The sequence below is a fragment of the Aquila chrysaetos genome, chromosome 2, assembly GCF_900496995.4.
Source record: "Aquila chrysaetos chrysaetos chromosome 2, bAquChr1.4, whole genome shotgun sequence".
NCBI lineage: Eukaryota > Metazoa > Chordata > Aves > Accipitriformes > Accipitridae > Aquila > Aquila chrysaetos.
In genome coordinates this window covers 19,417,295-19,442,631 of record NC_044005.1, presented here as the reverse complement: position 1 = coordinate 19,442,631, position 25,337 = coordinate 19,417,295, and the positions used below count along the sequence as shown (strand labels likewise).

General features: G+C 40.8%; 1 protein-coding gene across 2 annotated transcripts; it reads right to left on the bottom strand.

Moving 5' to 3' along the window:
• Positions 1 to 1,843: 1,843 nt before the first annotated feature.
• On the bottom strand, positions 1,844 to 23,444 carry GPR68 (G protein-coupled receptor 68). Of its 2 annotated transcripts, none has more exons than XM_030041354.2 (2): positions 23,283 to 23,444; positions 1,844 to 4,783 (listed from the first exon to the last, which is right to left on the bottom strand). In XM_030041354.2, exon 2 carries the CDS (start codon positions 4,640 to 4,642, stop codon positions 3,575 to 3,577), a length of 1,068 nt encoding a protein of 355 aa, XP_029897214.1. In that variant the 5' UTR covers positions 4,643 to 4,783; positions 23,283 to 23,444; the 3' UTR covers positions 1,844 to 3,574. The 2 variants fall into 2 exon arrangements, with proteins under 2 accessions (XP_029897214.1, XP_029897205.1); XM_030041345.1 differs by lacking the exon at positions 23,283 to 23,444 and adding an exon at positions 22,376 to 22,481.
• Between the last annotated feature and the right edge of the window lie 1,893 nt (positions 23,445 to 25,337).

Below are 25,337 nucleotides of genomic sequence, written 5' to 3'. Positions count from 1 at the left end.
TAAATTATATCTCAAAGCCCTACTGAACCACTACACAACAAACGGTTGTGAATTGTGCCTGACTTTCATCATTTCAAGCTGTGATTTTACTTTAACTCCAGATGAGTGTCAGGGCTGAAGTTCTGCTAGTTGTCAGCCCTCGCAGCAGAGAGGACAGGATATATTTGACACTGCATCTCTCATGCACTGATGCTTTAGCTGTCATAAAATGATTATGACAGTACAAAAAGCAAGCATCAAACTGTTGTGCTTTAACAGGGTGAGAATGGCAGCTGTGTTTAGCCACTGCTTATTCCAAAGGACAGTGGACTTCCAGCAGGCAGCAACACCTTGTATCTACTTTTCTTTCTGGCAGGTGAGTTTTATTTTCCTTCTCTTATGTAAGACAAACACAAAACTTTTTGAGAATGAGAAAAATCAGTTAGTAGCACAAACACCAGCATTCTTTGAACATTCATCTTCTGAAGTCCTTGAGGATACACAGCCTTTAAAGACTTAAAACAGTTGAACACTTGTGAGAGAAAGAAATCTTAATGCCAGACTTGCTGCTAGACATTCAGATTCACCAAAGCTCCCAACGTTTATTTTATAGATCATTTTTTAAAATTCATTTTATTGAAAGCCTTCTTCAAGGATGTTACAGTGAAACTGTCTTTGAAGTTTCACAATTAGAAAATAGCTCCTTCAGAAGTCTGCAAAGTATAACTATTAAGTGAAATATTTCATATGAATGCTTGAGCTTTTTGCCAAAGCCAGTAACCCCACAGGATGGCATATGTTCACTGCGCACAGAACCCACAAAATGAAACTGGCATCATTTAAAAATGTCTATTTGGGAAAAGAAGCAGCTGATTTCCTTCTCTGTGTGCTACATGCTCAGTAGCTTACTGACATATTGCACTAACAGGTGCAATGTATATTATTCTTTCCAAACACTAACTTTTGTCAAAAAAACTTCATTTAGTAAGCTTTTGCTCTTTTTTCCCCAAAATACAAATTTTAACAGTCAGATTTCATTAAGAAATATCAAATGTAATAATTTATTTGTTTTCTTCTCTAATGTGTGTTTTTAAAATCCCTTCTCATGTGCAGTCCCAAGCACTGTATTTAATCCAACAGCAATGTGTAGCATATCTCTGGCAACCATAGTAGGACCCCTGATTGACTATGTTCTGGCTGAGATGGAAAGAAAAGCTCTGAGTGAGCTTCACCTTCCTCCCATATTGGTTACAGTTCTGCAGCCTAAGCATAACAGTTACAATATAGAAAGAATTGATACAATAGTGACTTCAGGAAAAAAAAAAAAAAAGAAGAAAAAATCTCCCCCTTCTCTTGTGGGTTAGCAGGTTAAATATTGAGAACTGTAGCAGAACGCTGGACCGTTACACAAGTTTCCATCTGATTTTAAACTGCAGCAGCTGACCAAAAGCTGACCACATCAAAGTACCCAATCAAATAAACCTTAATCCCTCAGATGACAATTCAATGTAACTTGGCATGCTCTGCATTCCAGCTAATTTAAACAACGTGGATAACTGTAAAGAAGTAAAGCATAAACAGGACAACAAATATTTCATCTTAGAACAAACTACGTGTGTGTCTTACGGCCTGCCAGGTCATGGTCATGTAGTTGGCTCAGTGCTGAACATACAAGCACGGCATTATGGCAGTCGGGAGTCCCTGCCTTGCGACCCCGTTGATACAGACATGAGATTAGAGGGAGAATTTGGAGAAAGTAAAGCTAAACAGCACTAACAGTCAGAAGAAAAAAATGCATATATAAAGGTCATCCAGCTTGGTGAATGGTCTAAGTATAAAGAAATGTAAAATAATTAAACAAACCAAATGTTAACCTAAGCAAACCTAATCCCCTCCTGGGAGTGGGGACATGAATCCTTTCTGCAACAAGAGGGAGGGAGGAGAGGATCTGTAGTCTCACAAAGAGAAACTGTGGGCCAAAGCCATTAAGATAGTTATTTCAAACAGAGTGAACAAATATGGGAAGAAAATAACAGAAACATTCTTTATTAAACATATCCCCTAATTATTTCTAATATTGCACTCTCAAGGTAGTTTCCAGAAAACTGTTAGAATATATTCCTTTTAGAATCTGATGACAAGCGAGGCTGTGTTACAACGACATACTTCAGATACCAGGAGTAGACCGTCTGTCTAGAGAATCCTTTGACATTTAAAAAAAAAAGAAACAAAACTGATTATACTGCTGGAAGTTACCAGCTCCAGGTTGCAGAGAGAGAGGTGTTTCAGGAAAAATTTGAAACCAGAAAAGTGAAAGGACAAGGCAGTATTCATGGTGTAACAGTTACAGATACAAGAAGGTATGATGAGCAGATCACAAAGAAGAATCATACAGGATTAATTAGTATAATAAAGAAGAATAAAACCTAGAGAGGAGATGGTGGTAGAAACAATACTATAGAGCACAACTCCTACATCTTTGACTGCCATTATCTCCACTTATTCCTGTATTTTATTTCCATCTAAACCAGGAAACATAGATCATTCATAGATCATATTTCTGATATTGTATTTACTGAACAAGGACCAAACCCTAAGCTATAGTATCTGTGGGAGAAAACAGAGTTTAAACAGAATCCATGTAACAGTTTCCCTGACAAATGCATTGTTATTTAATTGCCTGCATGTTCTATGCTGCACAAGACACACGAATTGCAAAGGACACAGTCAAAACCTTAGCAAGGTGTAGTATTATTTAGATGTAAGTAAATTTGTCTTTGAACACAGTGACACAGAGAAGCACATGGGTTCAAAGCACCTCACGTACTACCAACCTCCTGTCCTTTTCCAAGTCAACAGACCAAATTATTTATCTCCATCGGAGCCAAGAGTTCTCATACCTCTGAAAGTCAATAGGAGCTTTATGATGAGGTTCAACAGTCTGAGATTCAACAGTTAATCAACAGACTAAAGGTCTCAGCAGATGCTAAGTTCCTTGTGCATGTTCTCCCAGAACATCTGACATTATTGAACTGGTTGTTTTAGGAGGCTGGTTGTTTTAGGAGGCTGGTTCTGGCACAGTCTCTGCAGGCCTCGAAACTGGCTGAAGGAGAAGTTATTCCAGAGAGTTACAGAAATGTTGCAGAAATGCAATTTTTTGTATTTTTTCTTTTTAAAAATACATATGGGGACATTTAATTTGTTCTATCTCCAACCTTTTTGACAGATGATGACAGCTTGTAGGTAATTATTTTCTCTAGATGCTACGGGGGCAAAGAGAAAGCAGTCAAAGACCAATTCAACAGAACCACACGCCATGAGTACTAGCTTATTCCAGTCAATGCAGTCATCAAGACAACAGGTTTTGAGTGGTACCACAATGACAACAGACGTGTAATTGTTACTGAACTGACTTAGCATGTGCTTTCCTCACTATTGCCAAGGTCCAAGCACCTCCGGAAATGACCTTACTGTACTGCATTGCTAATAAGCCTTTGGGAGGTAACACTGTTTTAATACATGGATAAATCAGACGGATACACAAACACGGCCATAACTGCAGATTTTTAGATTAATGTCCTTTTTTTGATGAATGCTACAGGCTGCCCATGTTAGTTGTGGAGGAGTCCTTCAGTCCAGTACCATCATGTGATATTTGTAATAACCCTGGTTGCTGTGGCCTGCTGGGAGTTTCTGGAGCATTCAGCAGATAGGATTCCTTCGTCTCAGTCCTCAGACACCCTAAACATGTTAAACAAGAGTCTCGCATCTTGGCAAAGTTCTGGGAAGTGCTTTCACTGGAAAAACAGTACAATACTGGGTCAGCAACACAGTTAAAAGTAGTCAACAGGAGAGAAACATGGTAAATATTAAATATTTTCTCAGCAAATAAGCAGTTGTTCTCCAACAAGCTGCGAACCACAAGTAGGATGTGGTATGGTCCAAAGCAAACTAAAAAAATCAAAACAGTGCTTGAAACCAGTCGTTTAATCTGGATTTTCTTCTTCTTTTGAGTGCCGTGACTCTTATGGACAACTCGTAAAATCCCACAGTAAGAGAAGGCCAGCAGAAAGAAGGGGAAAAGGAAGCCAGCAGAGAAGCGGTAGTAATTGACATTGTGCTCCCATTCTTTGATGGGGTAATGCTCGAAGCACACCACGTGGCTCTCAGCATCCATACTGATCTCCCCATGTGTAAAGACAAAGCAGCATGTCATTATTTCTTTGGTCCAGATAATGATGCTCACAATCGCAGCAGCCTTCATTGTCCGAAACCGTTGAAAACGAAAAGGGTGCACTACTGCGAGATAGCGGTCAATGGAGATGCAGCAGAGGAAGCCCACACTGATATAAATATTCTCATACAAGAGGATGCCACAAATTTTGCACAGGAGCTCATTGTAGGTCCAATTGTCATGCTGTAAAACATACTGAAGCCAAAAAGGCAAAGAAAATATATAGAGCAGGTCTGCTACAGTCAAATTGCAAAGGTAGATACCCAATTCATTTTTAGCCTTGATCTGTAAATACCCATAGTACAGTGACAGGCAGTTAGCTGGCAAGCCTAATATAAATACAAATATGTATACCACGGGGGATAATGTCTGGTGGATATCATGATTAATAGTGCAATTCTCAGTTGCATTCTCTGTGAAATTCACCATTTTCTAGCTCTCCCCGTGTATCACTCATCAGGGTCCCAAATGAATAGATGTAAAATTTAATTTCATCCAGTTTCATGTATTGCTTATTTCTTCCACAAACCTTTAGGCTGAAGTGATGACTTGTTGCAGGATGTTAATAACCTGAAGGTAAAAACATGAAAATCTTCAGAAGGGATATGACTGTCAAATATATAGTACAGTTTTCAGTAAGCTGCCTTTTCCTAGCCCTAAATTTCTCACAGTCTTTGATAGAAGATAAAGCCTGTTTGGGAAATCATGATTCTTATGAGTAGGCCCTAGTACTTACCAGAAAAGTACTAGAAAATTTTGTATCCAAGAATGCCAAAGCAAATTACAAACATTTGTCGCTTTAGCTTTGCAAGTATCCAAAAGGTGAAGAAATATCATCTCTGTTTTGCAGATGAGGCACAAAAGCAGTAATCTGATTTGTCCACAATGGAAAAAAGTCTCTGCCAAACAAGCAATCCACTCAGACATGCTTAAAGGATGCAGGGTGCACAAAACAGTTGATTTTTAATTTCCTTTTCTCAAATTTCCCTTCAGATACAAGATACCATGGAATATGCAGTTCAACCCATCAGGATGAAACAAATTTGAATTTTTAGCAGTCTCTCTTACAGTTACTTGTAAACACAATTCTGAAAGCAAGCTGTCTTTCTCTGTCAGAAGGACACTGTAAAAATTTGGTACAATGTATCCCCATGGTCTCAGTCCTACAGGATATGCTATTACAGATTCCTTATTTGCCATCAACTCTCAAAAACACTCATTTACTGTTACTACTTATACATTTGTATCTTTTCATCTTCGTTGAACACGAATATAATTGTTTTCACCTGAAGAATCTTCTATAATCCAAGCACATACCCATACAAACCATTCCTATACTATCACTATTACTATTTAAGACACGTAGAAGAATCAGTGCTGACAGTAGGTTAGCACTCAGTTCAACTAGGACAAGTGTTCAGCCTTGAGCCAGCTCACAGTGATTAAACCCTCGACTAAATGAAGTATCACATTCAGCATTTTATCACCTCATGTGATATATTCACATTGGCACAGATGCTCAGGACTGGAAAACAGCAGGGCAAACTGTGCCAGTTTGAAGGGGATGTATGTTTTACCTGATGATGCAGAACAGTGAGACCGTATTTCTTTCAATCTCTTCCCAGAAAATGCACAGTTGTAGTGTATAGTTTTGTAAGGTTAACAATTTGTGTACTCTTTCTACCGCTTCAGTTAATATGGATTCAAAAGGAGACAGCACTATCCAGGGACAAAGATAAGGCCTTGTTGCTTTCTCCTGTTTACTATCCTTGTTTGTATTTTTGGCATCATCTTCTGTCCTGTCTAGGAACATAAAATTTTTTCCAAGGCAACCCTTATGAAAACATGACCACACTACAGTAAAATTACTGTCAGCTGCAGCATTTAAGGATGTTACTGTCAAATAATTTTTTTTAACAAATATTTTTTTTTAATAGTGGTGGGCTTTACTCCTGTAGAAATTGAAAAGAAAATCACTTCCTTTAGGCCAGAAAAGAATTGCCTGGCTGAAATAAGTGACCAAACCTGCAAAGACTTTCAGCGTTAAGCTTCAACCGGTATAGCACAGTCCCACAGAAATCACAGCAAACTTAAGGAAACATGTAAATATTTAAGAATTAGAATGTGTTATTCATTCCTTTGCTTTTCCTCTTTCTCCTACCAATAGACAGAACATCAGCCCTGGTTTTGGTGGAAGTATTCTTGGGGATCTCAAATACATTCAGTCATGAAACAACAGACCAACATAAGCTCATCTCTCTCAAAACTTCTAATTTCATTGTCTGATGCAACTTGTGTGAAAGACTGGTCAAGTCTAACACAGCACAAGCTTTGCTAGACTCACTCTTACGCAGCTCCTTTGCGGGTTATGAGACTCACACCCTCCACTGTGGGTGGCACAATAGTTATAAGGGGTAAATCAAGGACAGCAGGAAAAATGCTGCTTAAGGGACCCAGTCACGGATACCTATGGTTCAGTTTGAAGTCTGCTCCAAGAGACTGCCATAACCTTCCCACAGAATAATGATGATAATGTTAGCAGCGCAGACATGTACAGCAGAGATTAATCACTAAAGTTATGTACAAATTTTCCAAAGGACTGTACTTAGGGGCCATCAGGTCTCCTGTAACACTATCCATTTTCTCAATGGCTTCATAACAATCATGCAGCTCTTCTGTCTACAGGACACCTGGCTACACACCTGCAAGGACAGCACACAGAATCTTTGCCAAAGCAGATTTGATAACCTACTTACCTCACCCCAGCTTTTCCAATCCACAGCTCCAGGCCAAATACAATTGTATATGTGTTTGATAACATTTCATTTCTGTATAATAATTTGGTGACTTTTACATATAAAAGTTTGCCTGCACAGGATGATTGGCACACCTAGTTACAGTCTAAAATACCTAAAAATCTGGGATCTATCATCTAATCGACCAATTAAAAGTGTCCAGTCAGTGTCCAGCTCCTGTTGATGAGGCCAAATAGTAATTCAAAAGCTGTCAACAATTTTGAAAAGTCTGAACTGTCTTTATATGTCTAGCATAGTTCAACAGTGCTGAGTTTTGTTCAGCGTTGCCCAGTGAGTCAATATGGATCACAGTATGAGAAAAAGCAGATGTACTCTGAAGTTGCACTGTTTTTTGAAAATGTTTCTTTTCCTCTAAGAACTCAAAATGTTTTTATTAAGTTATGTTTATGTCACAGAGAACATGACTGTAAAAATAATTTCTGGTTAGCTTAAAAGACTTGCCAGAATGCAGAATGTGAAGGAGATGGCAAAAGTCTTACTGATATGACATTATGCTAATATAATATACACTTATGATTACAGCAACATTTCCTGCTCCCGGAGCAAGTGCTGGGGTGGGGTGTTTCAGGGGGCAGGAAGAGAAGGCTGACTGTTAAGAATCTCTTTGCCTTATGCTAACAAACCCTCCCCAATTTCAAAGATGGGGATGAAAAAGAAAGGTCCAGATTCTTGCTTGCGCAATAGCTGGTTTATATTGCTCTTCTGGTCAGTGGCAGCAGTAAGCCAGGAAATCCTTCCCTCGTTTCAGCCTCCTCAGTGCGTGGGCTCTGGGACACCTTTGTGCCCTCTGACCCCCAGTGCCTGGCTAGGGACAGGCTCAGTAGCCAAATGGGAAATATAAAGGCAGTTCAATTTTCCCTCAACACCAAGTACACTAAACATTGCTCTGCACTGGCCAGGGAGTGAAACTGTATGATACCAGCATTGTTGGAAAAGCAAAGTACTGCGATGACAGTGTTAAACAGATAGGTGCCCAAGAGCCCACCCTGTTATTAAGGACATAATACACGACACCTTTCAAGCTGTCTGGAAAAGTGTAAACTGAAGGAAAGGTGATGCAGGGTATGGGAGAGAAAAGATGAATAGCTCCCCCATTACTTACTGACCTCGTCTGGATAGAAGGAGGAGAAAAATTTAAAAGTTGCTGTATGAAAAACATCTGGGGTGCAGATAATCAAAAGCTGAAAGCAGTTACAAATGGGAACACACAAGCATTCCTTTTAGACAGCTTTAATATGGAAATAGTGCAGCTGTGTCATTTTTTAGAGCATAGTTTATGTAACACCTTCAGTATCATGCGTCTGCAGACATTTCCAGGCAACATTTCTCTCTCATATATGCCCATATCTTTTAGATGATACCCATCTAAGCCCAAGTCTTGGAAACAAATTAGAAGACCCTCACCATCTACATGAGCTCTAAACAATTCTCTTGTTCCTGGATGAAAAATAAAGCCAAGGATCCCTGGGCTTCAGAGACCTTCACTTTTTCTTGGTTTAAATGAGCCAACTTTCATTACTCACTGGACAGTTCAACAACAGGTTCTTTTCTTTCCAAACTCATTTGTGCTTTAACTGTTGACAAAAACAGGACTCTCCGCTGCACCATGAACCATGGAGCAGCTCATGTGTTAAGCGCTGTCTGCTGGTGTCACCGCGGGAAACAGCTCAGAGCCACTTACAACAACAGCCTCTTCAGCTACGACTGAGTACTTGCATGGAGCCTGGGTGGGTTTTTTCAGTTTCAATGAACATTGCTACAACTTTCCTCGTAAGAAATCTGTCTGCAATTAGATCTACACATTTTTAGCAGAGACAAATGGGACTATGCCAAAGGACTTCCTTATAGGCATTTGCAAATGTTGTTGTGCACACAGCATGTCTTATCCACAAAGCACTTGTTTCTGTGAACAGCAAGCATAACGTGGTCATCTGCCTTTATGTGACAGTAGCTCTGTTTAATCTGTCCCTGCACCTGTCGTACACCGCAGACAGGCCTGAGTCACTTGACTGTCATAGCAGGACTTGGACTGTGCTACATATGTCGGAACCATAAACCTGAGGTTGTTTCAGTTTAGGATTTGGTTCAGATCATTACCCACACAAACACCAGCCTTAAATTCACACACTAAGCTTCCCCCAACATTGAGGGTTTGTCAGCTTTGTTTCATCCTGGTTCACAAAGCCTGGAAGAATAAGGTCAGGTAAAGAGGCTGGGAAGCAATGACCAGCAGCATAGACTAGGGACCGGTCAAACAATATACAATGGACAGAAACTGGCTTATATCCTCAGAGCAAGTTTAAAAAAAAAAAAAAGTAGAAGAAAGTGGAAATTGGGGTGCGTGACTGAGTATGAGGAAATGGTATGATGATGTTTGGATTCAATCAGAAGAATTATGATTTAAAAGGACCTGTTGGAGCAGGTCCAGAGGAAGGCCACAAAAACCATCAGAGGGCTGGAACACCTCTTTTATGAGGAAAGGTTGAGAGAGTTGGGGTTGTTCAGCCTGGAGAAAAGGCGGCTCCGGGGACACCTTATAGCAGCCTTCCAGTACCCAAAAAGGGGCTTACAAGAAAGAAGGGGACAGACTTTTTAATAGGGCCTGTAGTGATAGGACAAGGAGTAATGTCTTTAAACTGATAGAGAGTAGATTTAGATTAGATGTAAGGAAGAAGTTTTTTACTGTGAGGGTGGTGAGGCACTGGAGCAGGTTTCCCAGAGAAGCTGTGGATGCCCCATCCCTGGCAGTGTTCAAGGCCAGGTTGGATGGGGCTTTGAGCAACCTGGTCTAGTGGAAGGTGTCCCTGCCCATGGCAGGGGGGTTGGAACTAGATGATCTTTAAGGTCCCTTCCAACCCAAACCATTCGATGATTCTAAAAGAGTCACAAACAGAAAGAGTCATAAAAGGTAATGAAGGATGTTTCTATTAACACACAAGAAAAGGAAGGGTAAAGATAGACAAGTACATGTGATGCACAAGCACTAATTATAGATCTAAACATAGCTGAAATACTTGCTGTTATTTTTTATTTCATTCTTCAGAACCAAAATTGTGACCCAGCACCTAACAAAATTGTTTTTAACAGTGGTTGTGAGCATAGAAAAAATAGATAAGGAAAGGCTAACAGATACTTCGAAAGTCTATGTACACTCCAAGGGAATTACCTAAAGCAATTTGTGAACTATTGCTGATGATGTTTCAGAAATTATGGTGGACTGGGGTACAACAGGCATAACACCTGCCTTGTGAAAAGAGTAGTTGGAGAATTATACACCAGTCAGCCTAGCTTCAACCAGAACAAGTCATCAGACAATCAATACACATATCCATGCATTTACAAAAGTGACTCACAACTGCAGAGACTCACGCCAAGTGAGTTCCTGCCATACTTCAGGAGAAGATGAAGTTGGGCTGGGGTTGGCACCTGCACTTCACACCCTGTCTCAGAAAGATGGGAGAAGCTCCGGCCCTCAGTCCTTCCTGCTTTCTGTAGGAGGACCATCACAGGCATGGATGGGCTCTATTTGCCCTGCAACGTGCAGCCTCACCAGGCTGCAGATCCCGTTGCTGCTCCAGTGAGCAGAAAGCAAAGGAGAGTTGGAAGGGATACAGGACAGTAGTGGAAGCTGGTCCCATCTCCCCTGAATAATCCATGAACCTGTTGCTTCCCCTCCCTGCTGATGATCAGTCTTGCCCCACACAGAATCACACCAAATATCATCCCAGTCATGTCAGTACCACAGCTCCCAGAAACTACCTGCTACAGCTGAGTGCCATCCCTGTCCTCAGAGCCTCTTCAGCCTGATAGCAGACATGACAGCCTCCTTCTCAACAGTTTTCAGCTCCCGTGATACCTAAACGATTCCTTTCTCACACAGAGCCCCCATGCACCAGGGCTATTGATACAGAGGGGGAAGGCAGGACTTGAGGGGGAATAGAGTCAGCGGCTGCATTTCAGGGATCATGAAAGCCAGGGAAGGAACAGGGTGGTGGAAGACACAGAAGCAGCAAGGGCAGCAACGCTGCAGCCAAACACCTCGGAAGGCTGCTTTAGAGATGCTACTGCAGTAAGAGACATACGATTCAACAAGAAACAGTAGTGTCAGACCAATCTCATTTCTGTCTTTGATGAGGTACGTGGCTGAAGAGCTAGACAGCAACAAGCATAATACATCTTGATTTTATGAAGACTTTTGACACATTCCAATGTACATTCTCATTAACACCTGAGAAACCGTAAAGGCATTATGTACTGCTCAATGTGTTACAAGACCACACTCAAAAAGCAGCCGTCTGTGAGTGTGTAACCTTTTCTGCCCTTTCCAGGATGCTAGACAGTATTTTAATCTATTCATAATTTCATAATTTCTATCCCATTCAGAATGGGATAGAAAATGCTCTTACTAAATCAGCAAATGATACTGACTTGGGAAGGAGTATATAACACAAACAGGATTTAAGGTGATCTTGGTCTGAAAACAAAACAAAATCCTTTGAGGGCAAATGTAAAATTACTGTGCTTCAAAGAAAAAAATCAGATTGTCAGTAAGCAATAGGGAATATCTGGCTATGCAGCAGGATGGATAACAATGCACTTGGGTTCACTCTGCTACTGCTGAGAAGAAAAGAATTACAGTGGGATGCAGTACTTAAAGGACACGAAATCCGGTGTCCTATCTACTCATGACTGGTGATGTCTCTGGAACCTTTTGCACTCTAAGAAATACACAGGCAAATTAGGAGAAGTCCAAATATTTTGGGCAACAAAATGATATAATCTCCATCTCTCTGTCTCCACAAATTCAGAATCATATTTCCTTACAGACAGGAGTTCCCTGAAGGTGTTTGTGAAGCACTCAAATGTCCTACCAATGACTGCCATACATAAAACAAACAAATGTATGATGGGCACATTTATTAGAGGTGGAAACAATTCTAGTGAATAAGGTATTTTATCCTTGTTCATCAGTTGGGATTAGACAACATATTACATAGTGACTCACAGGGGCACGCTGCAAAGCCATGGAAATACACTGCAAAGCTGCAGCAATGTGATACTTGGCCTGGCAGATCAAAGAAGAAGGGTGCTGTCAGCTCTGGAAGAAACCCAAGGTAGTGCCAGTCTACTGCATTATGTTTCTACAGGAAAGGTGCTCAGATTTGGCTCAAGCATCTCAGCAAGGCACTGGTTTTGTTGAGCTCAAACAGAGTTGGCATGGCTCATATTGAGACAAAAGTCCAGTATAAATAACAATTCTATCCATTAAAGATCATAGCCTGGTTTAAATATGCAAGTGGGCTAAAAATGAAGTTGTGCTAGAGACCTTAAGATTTCTAATTCCCAACCTTAGTGTACTTGACTATGATGGTCACCTTCTTTTAGTGCCTCTCATTTTATGTGCAGCATCAACGTATCTTTTCAGGGCATAGAATTAACTTATCTACTGACCATACCATGTATTTTTAAATTGGATCAGTTTCTAAACCATTCTCAGCAAATCTGGAGTTAAACATATACCACTTTAAAGACAGATACACACTGCCTAAGAATATAAATTATAAGTCACTACAGCAGGAAGTGTGCAGAAATATTGGTTTTGTCAAACCTCTGTGTGAAGAACAGTTGGCTGCAAGGAGTTTTGTTTCTGTCTTCTGCTGGTTTTGTTGTTCGTAAAGCAGAAAGGTTACCTCTCTGCTATACTTACTTTCCTTTTTTTCCCTGTCTGTTTTTTTGCATTAGAACAACCTCTGTATGTTCTTCTCTTTGAAAGACTGTCTTACTGGAGGCATACAGTAAAAAAAGGACTGTATCTTTTTAAACTTCAGAAACCATCTTATGTACATTGGGAAAAAAAGGCAAAAACTCCATTTGCCCCTAAACTGAATTCCCTTCTAAAGTTAATTTAGGCCTATACAAAACCCATTCAGTGTTTGTTAACTTGCAAGTGGACCCTCCTAACATGAACCTCTGTGTGCAATAATTATTACTCTCTGTATCTGTTTCAGTGGAAGGAAACCACAAAAGTTTTCTGTAAATTACAAATCACTTTACTTTTGTCATTATTGTATGACTCCATTTATAAACCTATTGTCAAAGAAGGAAGCCAGCAACATTTTTTTGGAACCCACATAAACAAAAGACTAATTAGTCACCCATGTCCAATTTTCCCTAACAGACACGCAATTATTCACAGCATTGCGTAAATCACTCCATTTACTCGAACCTTGATATCCTGGGAATTTGTCCCAACTTCCTCATTCCTGCTTACCAAATTTCTCTGAAGTCTGAAGTAAGCTAGTTACATTAAATATTTCATCTCTAAAACTTCAGATGCCACCTGGTTGCCACCTTCAGATGCAACACCCCAGTGGTGGGGTAGTTGAGGATTTCATGCCCTCAACTTGTAAATTTGTCATTAGGAATTGATCATTGGATTTGAGTTCATGTTAAAATACTTGAACCATGAATCTTTTTTTTCTCATAGTGAATTCAATGCTTGTTGAAAGCATTAGATTGGACATCACCATAAGCTGAGAAATTTAACCTGTGCAGCCTAACATAAGCAGTGTGGGCTGATGAACATAATGCAGCTAGAAGCCAATTAAGATAGCCCATGTATATTAGCCACGTAATTAATTCAAATAATTTCATGACCTTTAAATCTAGTTCCAATGCTCATTTCTGATCAGTAATGACATGGTAATGTAATTTAATCTTACAAGTGCCCTGGCCCGCAGATCATGAAGGTCTATAAGGAATAGCTGAGTCAGTATGGATCATGAACCTAAATGTTCTATATTCAACCCACTTTGTAAGTCAAACAAACAAACTCTCAGTTAAGCAGAAAGCCACCTAGAAACCAAGCAGCTGAGCACTTCTGAATGGCCGTAAGAGAGCTAAGGTGCCACACACCAGTAACTTGTAATAACACATTACCCTGTAGGCTACACTGGGAGAGGTGACAGGGAGGACTTGCTGAAACACAAAATTTACATTCCTGGAAAATGTCAAAACTTCAGAAAAAAATGCCCTGAATAACCCAGGATGTTATCATCCTAGGCTCACATTTGTCATTTTAGTTAGAGCACCGAATGTTCAGCTTCTTTCCTACCTGATGTGCAAACAGCTGTATACGACATATTACATATTTCTATATAATATGAGAAGTCAGTAATAAAGCATATCCTATTTTACAGTAGAACACCAGGAAGGATGTGGGGGTTCCAGAGGTCACATACTGAACTAAAGTCAACAACACACTTTTACAGAACACCCCCCACACACATATCACATTGGGATGCCTCAGCAGGCTGTAGATACTACCTCTCCATCCTGTGCACCTCTATAAGGCTCTACAGAGGTGCACGGATCCTCTGGGATCCGCTGGCCATGGTCAGGAGAAGTGCAGGGGAAAGGTCAGAGGGCTAGCAAAGCCAAAGATTGAGGGAGTCAGGCTTGTTTAGTCTAAAGAAGACCAGATTGAGGGCAAACACAGCAACAATCTTCAATCACATTAAAGATTGTTGCAAAGATGAGAGAGGCTGGGTTAAACACCATGAAAAACTTTCCACTAACAAAGGTAAGTGGAGCACTGGGATAGATGCTCTCAGGACCTTCCCATTCTGTTCTCCAGTATTGTTTGCCAGGTGATATGACACAACTCATCCCTCTTAGCAACATGCAATAGCATAGAAACAAATTGTATAAATCCAACATGAAGTAAAATAATTTCCACAAAGGAATTTTTTTTTAAACAAATCATCATTTTCCAATGATTTTTTATGAAATGTTTCTCATTTTGAAAGTTTTTTCCTAGAAATGAAAGCTATCTTGAAGTGAAATCTATGACTTCCCATGCACAAAAACTAATACAAAAAAATTCCCTGTTCTGCTGCTGCACATTTTCATTTCTGATTTTTATGACTTCAGACTTCTTAGATGGGGCCTGCACATATGAAGGACAACTTGACATGAAGGGTATGGAAGGTGGATAGGATAATAAGCACAGTTAGTCCAATATCTCAGATTACTTCTTATTCTTTATCTAGGATTAGGGTGTTTTTTACCAAATGCAAGGTTTGAACAAGTGGCTGAGCACAGGGAAGTGCTGAAAAGAAACAACACTTTGGAAAATCCCTGTTTATGGTAATAAGAAGTTCATACAATGTGTAATTTCAGGCAAGCAGTCCAAGTGGTATCGCGGAGGTGAATCACATAACAGGAATTAGTCATACCATAGCTGCCTCAAAGCTTTTAAAAATGACCCTCATCTGCCCCCTCCTTCCTGCTGTTAAAGATCAGCCAGGTGGACAACATGACCCTCCAAGTATTTAACCGCTGAGCTATTGTGACTAGCTCCTACCCACAGAAGACATCTCCCTGAGGCTTTGCGGATGACTTGCTTGAGTACAGGACAGTGGGTGGAGGAAAACACATCACACCACTTTCTGCAGAAATCTTAAATCACTGTATTCCTCAGAGAAGAACTCCAAGTCTTCCTTTCCCCTCAACTAAAACCTCAGCCAAGTCAACCTCCTTCTCCCCGACAACCCTCCATGACACAGAAGCCAAAGCACCGTTCTGTCTCTATTGCACAAGGAGCAGGCAAGTAAGTAATGATCAATCATAGGCAACAGAACTGCTTATAATCCTGAATCTGTGCGCTGATCCTTATTTAAAATGATAACACAAGAAAAGCTAAGATTAAGCAGGTCTTACTGATTAGAAGCCACACAAGCCATGATCAACATGCAATATTACCAGTAAGGAACAAGGACTGGAACAACTGTGTTGTAGCCTGGGATTGAGAAATAGGAACTTCACCCTTCTGAACTAAATGAGTTCTGATTCATTTTACCATCTACAGCCTTGGGGAAAATCACTCTTCTGATTCATTTTCCCAAACTCTGTATTACTGCCTCTTTTGATGCTGCAGCCTGCTCTGACACCGGCACTGTGCTCCATCAGGCGACACCAGATGTCTTGCATAGAAATCAGTGACTTAAGGTTTAGGTCACATCTGTACTGCATTCCGATGATTTTTGCCTGCCTTGGTTTGCCAGTGTGCCCCTCCACCCCTGCCATACAGCCCCTGCTTCACAGAGTGAAGCCCAAAGGGAGCCATGGCCCTGTGGGAGTCACCTCACAGATTTCTCAGCAGCCTGAGAACAGCCCACCCCTTTACAGCACATGGGCCATAGCATGCTGCTGGCATCCCATACTGGTCAGCATTCACTCACCAAGGCTGAGCAAAGCAAGTCAGCTGTTAGCCCGTACCTTTGCCCAGATGCTTATGGCACTATGCAGACAGAGCAGATGTGTATACTGAGAGCAACTTGCTCTTTGTACCCATATGCTCTCACAGAAAGGGGAGGGGATGCTGACAACGTGCAAGGCAGTCCCTTCTGTCAAGCCTCCCCAGCATCACTTGCTGGTTACAAGGGAAAGCTTTTGTTCAAAAACTAACAAGTTGGAGACCAAAGCAGGGACCAAATTATCTTTCTGCTTGCACCTTTTGTAATGCCACTGCCTCCAGACAGAACAAGGTATAATTAAACCCAAGTATCAACACACCATACCCTCCAAACAGAACTATCTCATTAACCAAAAGTAGTTTGGAAAGCAACCAAATATCCATCTGCACAATTTTTTCTCCTCCTTTAGTGATAGTTCAGTGGATAGAACTGATTTTGCAGTGCTGCTGACAAGCAGTAGCTTAGGACATCAATAATCAATGTTTGACTAATAACGTTTGACAAATAGCAAAGGCTGTCTGAAAGAAAAATTTTGCTTGCTAGGTCTAACTGAAATGTGATTGAAACTCTGCCATGTCTAAAGAGACTGAGCACATCATCTGTTCAAGGCAAATGTTAACATTTTCATTATTCCATGCATCAGCAAATAATGATACATTCAATAAAGTCATCTCTCTTTTAAATGCTATTTTCTGCATATATGATTCAGTATATGATTCATTTTGTACAGCAAAAGTTTTAAGACACAGTAAAGTGAAAAGCTGTTTACAATATTTGGAGATTTTTCCCTTCCTCCCCTCATTTTTCTTTGACTTCATTCTCCTTCTGCTGTTTAGATGTCTTTTAATCAAAGAGATTAAATTCATCATAGGACAGGAGCCTGTTCAGCTGAAGCACCTAACATCGTGTGCACTGTGACCATTTAAAACTGGAATAATTCTTTTGTGTCTTTGTACTATGTTTCTGTTTCTGGCTTACACTGATCCCCATCATGCATTTCAAATATGTTTCTGTTCAAGATCCAATTCTTTCTAGTCTAGCACACCATCCACCCTTCCATGCACTGCTGTTTAGGTGTGCTTATTTCCTTTCAGACTCAGTTGAGTCTTTTTTGACTCCTGTTTTGTATTTCTGTATTTCTTCCTTGGATCTAGCCTTTGGGGGGTGAGGGGGTGGGGAGTGCACATGCATTTGTGCATGTTTTCAAATAGTTCCCACCTAGCCTGGAGAGATTTAACTCTTCTAAGCTATCCCTTTTTGCTGCCTTTATTTAAGCTTCCTCCTTTTCTGCAGTTTCCCTTTTGGAGATTAACCAAGTTTCCTGTAGATCTAAGTCAATATTTGCATGCAAGGTGTGTTCTCCAGTGTTATTTCTCAGACTTCTCACGATTATGTAGAAGCAGTGTGCCTTGCAGAAGGTTTTCCTCTGTGCTGTTTCCCTCATTGTTGCTTTTGCTCCCTAGATGACTATTGAAAACTTCAGTCCTTCCTTTTTTTTTTTTTTTTTTTTTTTTTTTAAACTTGAGGATATAGGACTCCAACAACCTAGCTCCCAATGGATAAATCATTCAAAACAAAGTGCTGGCATCTGTATCTGCAGGCTTGCTTACATTTTCATTTCCTGAATTTTCATTTCCTAAATTCTTTCAAAAACTTCTTTTAGTACTCACTTGATTAAGTGCTAGTGTCTTGCTTTCATGAAGATTTAAACAAAGTCTGGCCTTCCCTTATTCCTGAGTGTCCCCATTTCCCAATGCATATGAATTTGTCCTCCTTCCTCCATTTTCTTAGTCATACCTTGAAATTGCTTCTTTCCATACCTCTGTCTGGCCTTGCATATGGTGCAAGAAGCCTTCCTTAGCACAGTGCTGCTGAATTCTCGTACTTCAGTGTCCTGCTTAAGAGCCTAAATGTTCTTTCCAGCACCTCTCCATCCCACCCTTTGGATGACACTGGCATCCACACAAGCAGTGACTGCCCCCCTCCCCTGTGTCAGAGCCCTGTCAGGTTTGCCACCTCTCTCCTGGGAGACAAATCTCAGCATCCTGCCTGGAGGCACAAACTCAGCCATCCATATGCTTGAAAACCAACTGACTCTTCTCTAGTCTTCTTTTAAAGAAAATTGGGAGGAACAACTTGCCTATAATAATGGTATTAATCTGGATAAAAGAGGTTAAACACAAAAATTGAAAAAAATAATTGAAGAACCATGACCCCACAGAAATTAAAAAAAACCCCTTCTTTAATAGTACCAGAAAAGCAACACACAGCTAAAGCAACAACCTTACTGTAAAGGATTCACGCTTCCCAACATGCGTCTATCTGACTAGAGAAAAGGGAGAGAATCAAATACTCATTACAGGGGAGTTCTGGCAAGCTCTTGGGCAGGAGATAGAAAAGCTGGCACAGAAGATGTGGGATTCCAAACTGGAGAGCTGCTCAGAAATCCAGGTCCTGCTCTGGGGTGGAGGTGTAAGACCATCTCTGAAATTTGGACACCAGTTCAAATTCCAAATAATAATGTCCTGACATGATAAATTAAGCGATTTCAGTTTAAGCCTCTTGTGAGATTAAAAGACAATTGCTATTTTGAAAGCTATGTCTGATCACTTCTTAAACGTGGAGCATAAAACAGATACGTCCTCTATTTAGATATGTGCACTAAATCATTACCCATCACAGAGTAAAAATTTTCCTTCTTTCTTTGGCAGATGGAAGACAAAATGTTTCCAGATATAAAATGATCAAATTCTAATTGTTACTAAAACATTGAGTTATAAGAAAGCCAAACCAAGAGATCTCTGTAATAATATTTCCATTCTTCCTTACTGATATTGCCCATTTTAGCATTTTATTCAGGTGTCATTAAAGTGAATTAAGTTTGATAGCATTTGCTTTTGTAATGCATTCATTTTTGATCTCCACTTCCTCTGCTAGCTATCTAACCTCTCTTCAAAGCTATGTGTCTTTACCATCCACCCATAGCAAACAACACGAGAAAAAGGAAGCTTGAATTCTTGTGGAATAAAGCAACCATGTTCAGAAATGAGAGATTAGGCTCATCCTAGCAGTAATAGCTGTCCGTAGCAATTTTTGAGTGGAGAATGTCAGGAGGACATCTCTTGTGGAGTGACAGTAACAGCAGCAGAGTGCCCTTTCCATTACCTATAGACCAGATCAGGTTTGCATGTCTATTCACCTCTGGCATGGTGACAGATCTGAGCCTAAGCAACCCCAGATCAAACTCCAAGACAACCCAGCTGGAAACAAATTTGTTGCCACAGAAACAATTTCTGGCAAGAGGGCTCCATGGAGAGGAAGAGAGTATACTTTCAGGTGAGCCCATTTCTCAATCTCCCTCTAACAGTGTTTTAAACCTATTATTTAGTCTTTTTTTCTTTTTCAGACAGATTAGCTACAGCTTCCGGATGAACTGCCTAAAAAGTTATCCTTTTGCTACCTGGTAGATTAACAGAGTTCAGAGCGTGGTTTCTAGTGGAGAAAAAGGAATTACAGTGAATGCATCCCTCAGAGAATAAACTGCAATATTGTTCTTAGCTGCTGCTGATTACTAATACCCTCACTTAAAATTATTGGCTAGTTTCTTCTAAACATTAAAGCTGTTCTGTGTCTTTTCAAAACCAATTGCCATCAGCTGTCAGGACAGCAGCTCTGCAAATGCTTCAGCTGGCAGAATAATTCATAACAAGCATTAAAAGCCACTCAGAATAAGCTTTATAGGAAAAGCAAACCTCTTAAGAGGAGACATTCAGCTAATTACAAGGTAATGAGCCTCACAAGGCCGCCACCTCTGGAATTCTCTTTCCACAGTTCTTCACTTAAAAATAATTAGCAAGTTGTGTAAATGTCCTTGTGAGTCTGAAATAACTTTTTCTTTGGTTATCACCACACTGACACAAGAATAGCCAGCGGGAGTGAAGCCCCAGGGCAACACGAATGCACCCTCAGGTCAGATCTAGAAAAACTAGTAGGGAAAAAAATTTCTGCTCTGTGTGCTGTTCAATGGGATGCCAAGAAAACTTGCAGTTACAGCATCAGCTGGGTAATCTGAGTGACAACAACCACAGGGCTGATTAGGGGAGGAAAACTTACATTAATGCCCACACCTTTTTACACCTGGCCCCGTGCAACTGTGCTTAGCCACAGGCAAGAAGTTTCCAGTCTGTCCAACCTCAGGAACCAGCCATCCCCCAGGCTCACCCTATTTGATGACATCTAGTATGATGACACCTATGTATACCTAGTTCAGCTGGGACTTACTTTCCTCCCTTCTCTCCCCTTTCTCCACATCTCCCTTCTCTCTTTTCCCGCTGTCTAGGATTGCTTACACTCCTCAGGTCCCAGAACAAATGGAGTCAATTTTTGTCCGCCAGCCACAAACTGAGAAAAATACATCTCACTGCAGATGTCAAGTGAGATGAGGTTTTTTAATGAGATATTGGAACAGCCACTTCTTTCTTCATTTAAAACTGTGATATTCAAATCACAACACTGTGATGTAGACATTGTCACCCCCTCAGCTGTGCCCTGCTATCACAGAACAACATACTGGTCTGATTCTATAAATCCAACATTTTCTCATGGTGTACTCCCCAGACCATGGAAAGACTCCTAAAACTTTGGGGATGTACCTTCTCTCTTATTATATAAATTACAGCTGTAAAGCACCAACCGTAAAATAAGCTGGAAACAGCTACCTTCTGCCTTTTCTTTCATGTATCAGAAAGACCTTAAAACTGCATGTGTAGAAGCAGCATGATATGGGGGAACACCACCATACTAGCAATAAGATTGGGAGGCAGGAAGGACAGGGGTGAGGACAGTAAAACACTTTGTTTCTTCAGAAAAGGAATGGAAGAGTGGGTGTCAAATACACAGGATTGACTCACTTTTACTGGCTTCTTGATTAAGGCAAATTTGAAAGAAGAAGTGGTCAGACACTGTACACTTCTGAAGCCAGTGTGAACACAGGGTGCTAATGTGGAAAATGTCACGGAGGGAGGTGATTAACAGACTGCTCAGAAAGTCCCGTAATGCTCACAATGACAGTGTCACATCTTATGAGCCTACGTGTAGCCATTTTTCCTTGCCTCACTGTTAAGTTTCCTTAAATTTTTATTAATAAATATCTGCATGTGTTCTGAAAAGGACAGGACAAGGCTGCTATATTCTTCTAAATTCTCTATTTGTCAGCTCCCCTCCCCATGCACACATGAAACTGATCACTCAGTGATTTACTTTCCTTGTTTCTTTACAAAGACTGTCAAGAACCAGAAAAATGTACTCGTAAGACAGGCAACCTACAATAATGAACAAAGGTTTTAAATCCTATTAAAAAAAAAAAAAAAGATTCATTTCTGACCAAATGGATTTCATTTCACTAAACAAACCTCCAGATTTCTAGTTTCCCAAGTCAGGTTCTGAACAGCAGCAAGAAAAGTGGTTTAATGTTTGGAAAACATAGTAATGACATATTTTTGAGATACAAAGACAAAACTATATAGGTATACAGAGAGCACCTACACACCAAGGTATGTGGTTTAACAGTTTCGTGTTAGGTGTAACTTTTGGCTTGTGTTCTCAGAGGAAATGAAGTATTTAAATCACTTAGCAGTATTCCAGAATAGCTTATATCTAGTCAACTTAAACAGTCCTGCTAAGTTCTCTGAAAATGACTACTGGAATTTATCTACTGGATATTGCTTTGGTTGCCTGCTGCAAACATGAAACAGTTTTTTGGTTTGTCTTCAATCCCTTTCATCGATACAACTTCAACATTGAGCTCTCACACCTAAGTAGAACTGAAGAAAGTTTTTTTGGAAGAACTTTTATTCAAAGCTCCCACTACTGGGAACTTGCCAAGGAAATTAATTTTGAAGTTGTGATTTTTTTTTTTTTTTTGACACATTGCTTTACTTGAGTCCTTGGACTGCCTCATTGTTTTGCTTTAACAACCTAGCCAAAAAACTGTCCTGCCACCTTTCCAGGGGTCTTAACCTTGTATAACCTGGCTCAATGGTGGAAAATTTCTTTGCTTCTAAGAATGAATAGATAAAAATGAAACTCACCTATGAGCAGAATTTATGCAAAGAGGTTTTCCCTGCAGTGTGAAGAGTATGAAACTTCCCTTCTCCCAGCTCCTGCTCAGGCTGCTGGTGAGGCTGTCCTCCTCCCAGCTGTGAGCAAGGCTGTCGGTGAAACAGCACAGGGAAGGAGGAGGAGATTGTTTCAGCCCCTGTGCTCTTTATGGTTCAACTGCGAAGGAGTCAGCCCAGCCCAGCCCTCTCCTCCCTCACCCACTCATTCATAAAGGAAAGAGATGAGAGTGCCAAAAGCAGACACTAAATATGGAGATTGCAATGCACACAGAGCGGTGTTCACACCCAATACCTACCATCACAGATACCAACCAGCAGATAACTGCACTATGATCACAGCAGATGGTGCAGAGCCCAAATACTGCTGCTTACAGCTCATCTAAACACACGCAGATGTTGCCTCATGCAGGCATATTACAAAGTATGCAGAGTGTTAGTGTTGTTATTAGTATTATTTACAGTAAGTTGTTTCTAGAGCTTGCTGAGATCAGACCTTCGTTATGTCCAAACACAGCAGAAGCTCATCTCTGCACAAGGGAGCATCTTCTCTGACTGTGCAAGAGCAAGGGCTGTGACGGGGGTTTCCTTCCTGTCTTGTCTACACAGTAAGACAGACTGAGGCATAAACAGATCAAAGGGCTTGTGCAAGGTCATTCAGGAAGACTGTAGCAAATGTAAAAGCTGACCTCCTGCTAATTCACGCCACTACTCTGATTCCCGCAGGGATGAAAGCTGACCCATGGGATATGTATTAAAGCATCTGTCATTCAAATTGAAATGCACTACTCTTAAAAAACCAAATAGGTATGAATTACACCACTGAAGCTGGAAACAAAAGATGTTACCAGTTCAGGCTCTGAACTGGTACGTAACTCACCTGATGCAGTGCTCTGCCGTGCTGCTGTAGGGACACCAGTGACACTGCGCGCTCACTGCAGCACCTAACGAGAGCTCCCATCTGCTCAGTGTAATGGGGCGACAGTGCTCCAAGGGCAGCCAGAGACAGCAAGTTTGGAAATAGGACTATTGTGCAGGGTACTCCGAGACATGTTCTCCATTTCCAACCTGGTGGAAAGGGGAGTGACATAAGCACAGAAACAAAATAGGAAAAAAACCCAGGGAGAAGACACAACGATGTTTACAAAACTTGGAAATACTCCAGGAGTACCCATGGCTAACGTCAGAACTGGCATAAAAAATAACTCCTCATTCCAAACACAGGCAAAGGGCTGTTCAGGTACGACAGGCTACCAGATGGCAGAGCCCTTCCTCTGCCAGGGCCTCTGGCAGATCAAAGATCTAAAATTATCTGCAGCGTTAAGGGACCTCTCTGATTTTCAGAGGAGGGATGCAGCAGGAAAAACAGAAAATTCTTGACCATGGCCAGAAAAGGCTACAAAAAGCACAGAACAGTCCTTTGCAGGCTCACTGTGCTGCTCGGTGGATGGCAGACACGCAGACAGCATACCTGGCTGAACAGGCAAGGCACAGGCTCCCAGGAGCACAGCCGGAGGCTGAACACCATGTGCAATATTAAAGAATATGAAGGGTTGGTATCAAATTTATCAGGGCTACTGCTCTGTTTTGTTTTTTTATTTAGTACTTATTTATTATTTAGTATTTATATGTATTTCTATATACATATATAAGAATACTATATTAAGAAAAATCACACAGACTAGGATCTTTCAGGAAGCAAAGTAAAATATTTGTTCCAGTGCCTTTTAATCCACAATTATGTACCCTTGGGTATCACAGCTATTTCAATAGATTTAAAGAATTTATAAAAGATTATATTAAGAAAATGAAGTGCAGTTACTTCCTTGGCAATATGTGCACTACTCTTCAATAAGAAGCAACAGGGCATTATATTGGACTACTTGCCTTTCCCGAGAGTCTGCCAGGGGCAGAGATCACTTTGGTATCCAGGTCTTGCTGGTGGCTGCAGGGAAAGCATTTCCACTTCCTTCAGGGTCCAGGCTGCAGATGGTGAACAAGTCCTGAAAAGACCCCTGTTTAGATGAGTGATTACCCCTTTGGGTGCCAGTGAAAGCAGAGACACTGGTGGAAGAAACATTGTGGGCAGTATCTCTTTCCTAGTTCCCACCCTGGCTGCAATTCTCTGTCATGCTGAACTGCAAACATGCTCAAAGATGTGTTAGATGTTAGACACGCATGGCCGGAATATCCAGAAAGCAGACCCAGAGCCTTGGTCATCAGACACAATATATGTCTATCAGAGTGTGCTAAAAAGGCAGCACTTGACCAGCGCAGCTGGTAAATCAGGCCTTGCAGGTGGAGCAGAAACAGTCACTTTCACAAACCTCCTTTTCAAAAAATTACAAAGCAAAATAAACTCCAGAAAAATCCTGATTTGCTTTTCATTAATCCAGCCATTCTATTTTTCTTGTCTCAGCATGCAGATGCTGTAAAGCAGATCACTAAAATAAAGGGATTTGGTGGCTTGGGTCACCTGCCTTCATCACTTCCAAGGGGGCACAACACAGTCTGTTGCAGACCCAGCCTCCATGACACACACTCAGCAGCTGCATGTTGGGCCATATTAAAAACTCTGAAAATGAAAAGAAATGACAGTTTTTGTAGCCTTTTACCTCCATGAATTATACAGCAGCTATTAAAGCTGGCAAATAGCTATCATTTGGTGCAAGTGGCAATTCTTGCTTTTTGCTTGCTTTGGTCAAACCATTTTAATGTGTGTGATGATTAAGTAACTCTGCTGAATCAAATAGCCCCTGGTTTGCATGTGTCAGAACCAGAAACAGCAAGCTTCAAAAAGAATGGAGCTAAACTTATGCTATAAATGTCACAGATGCCACAGAGAAACGCAGCAGGAAGGAGGTCATCTAGACCATCTCCTTATTCTAAGGCCCAATAAGGAAAGCTAGGCTACCTCCTCCAGAGCTTTAGCTTC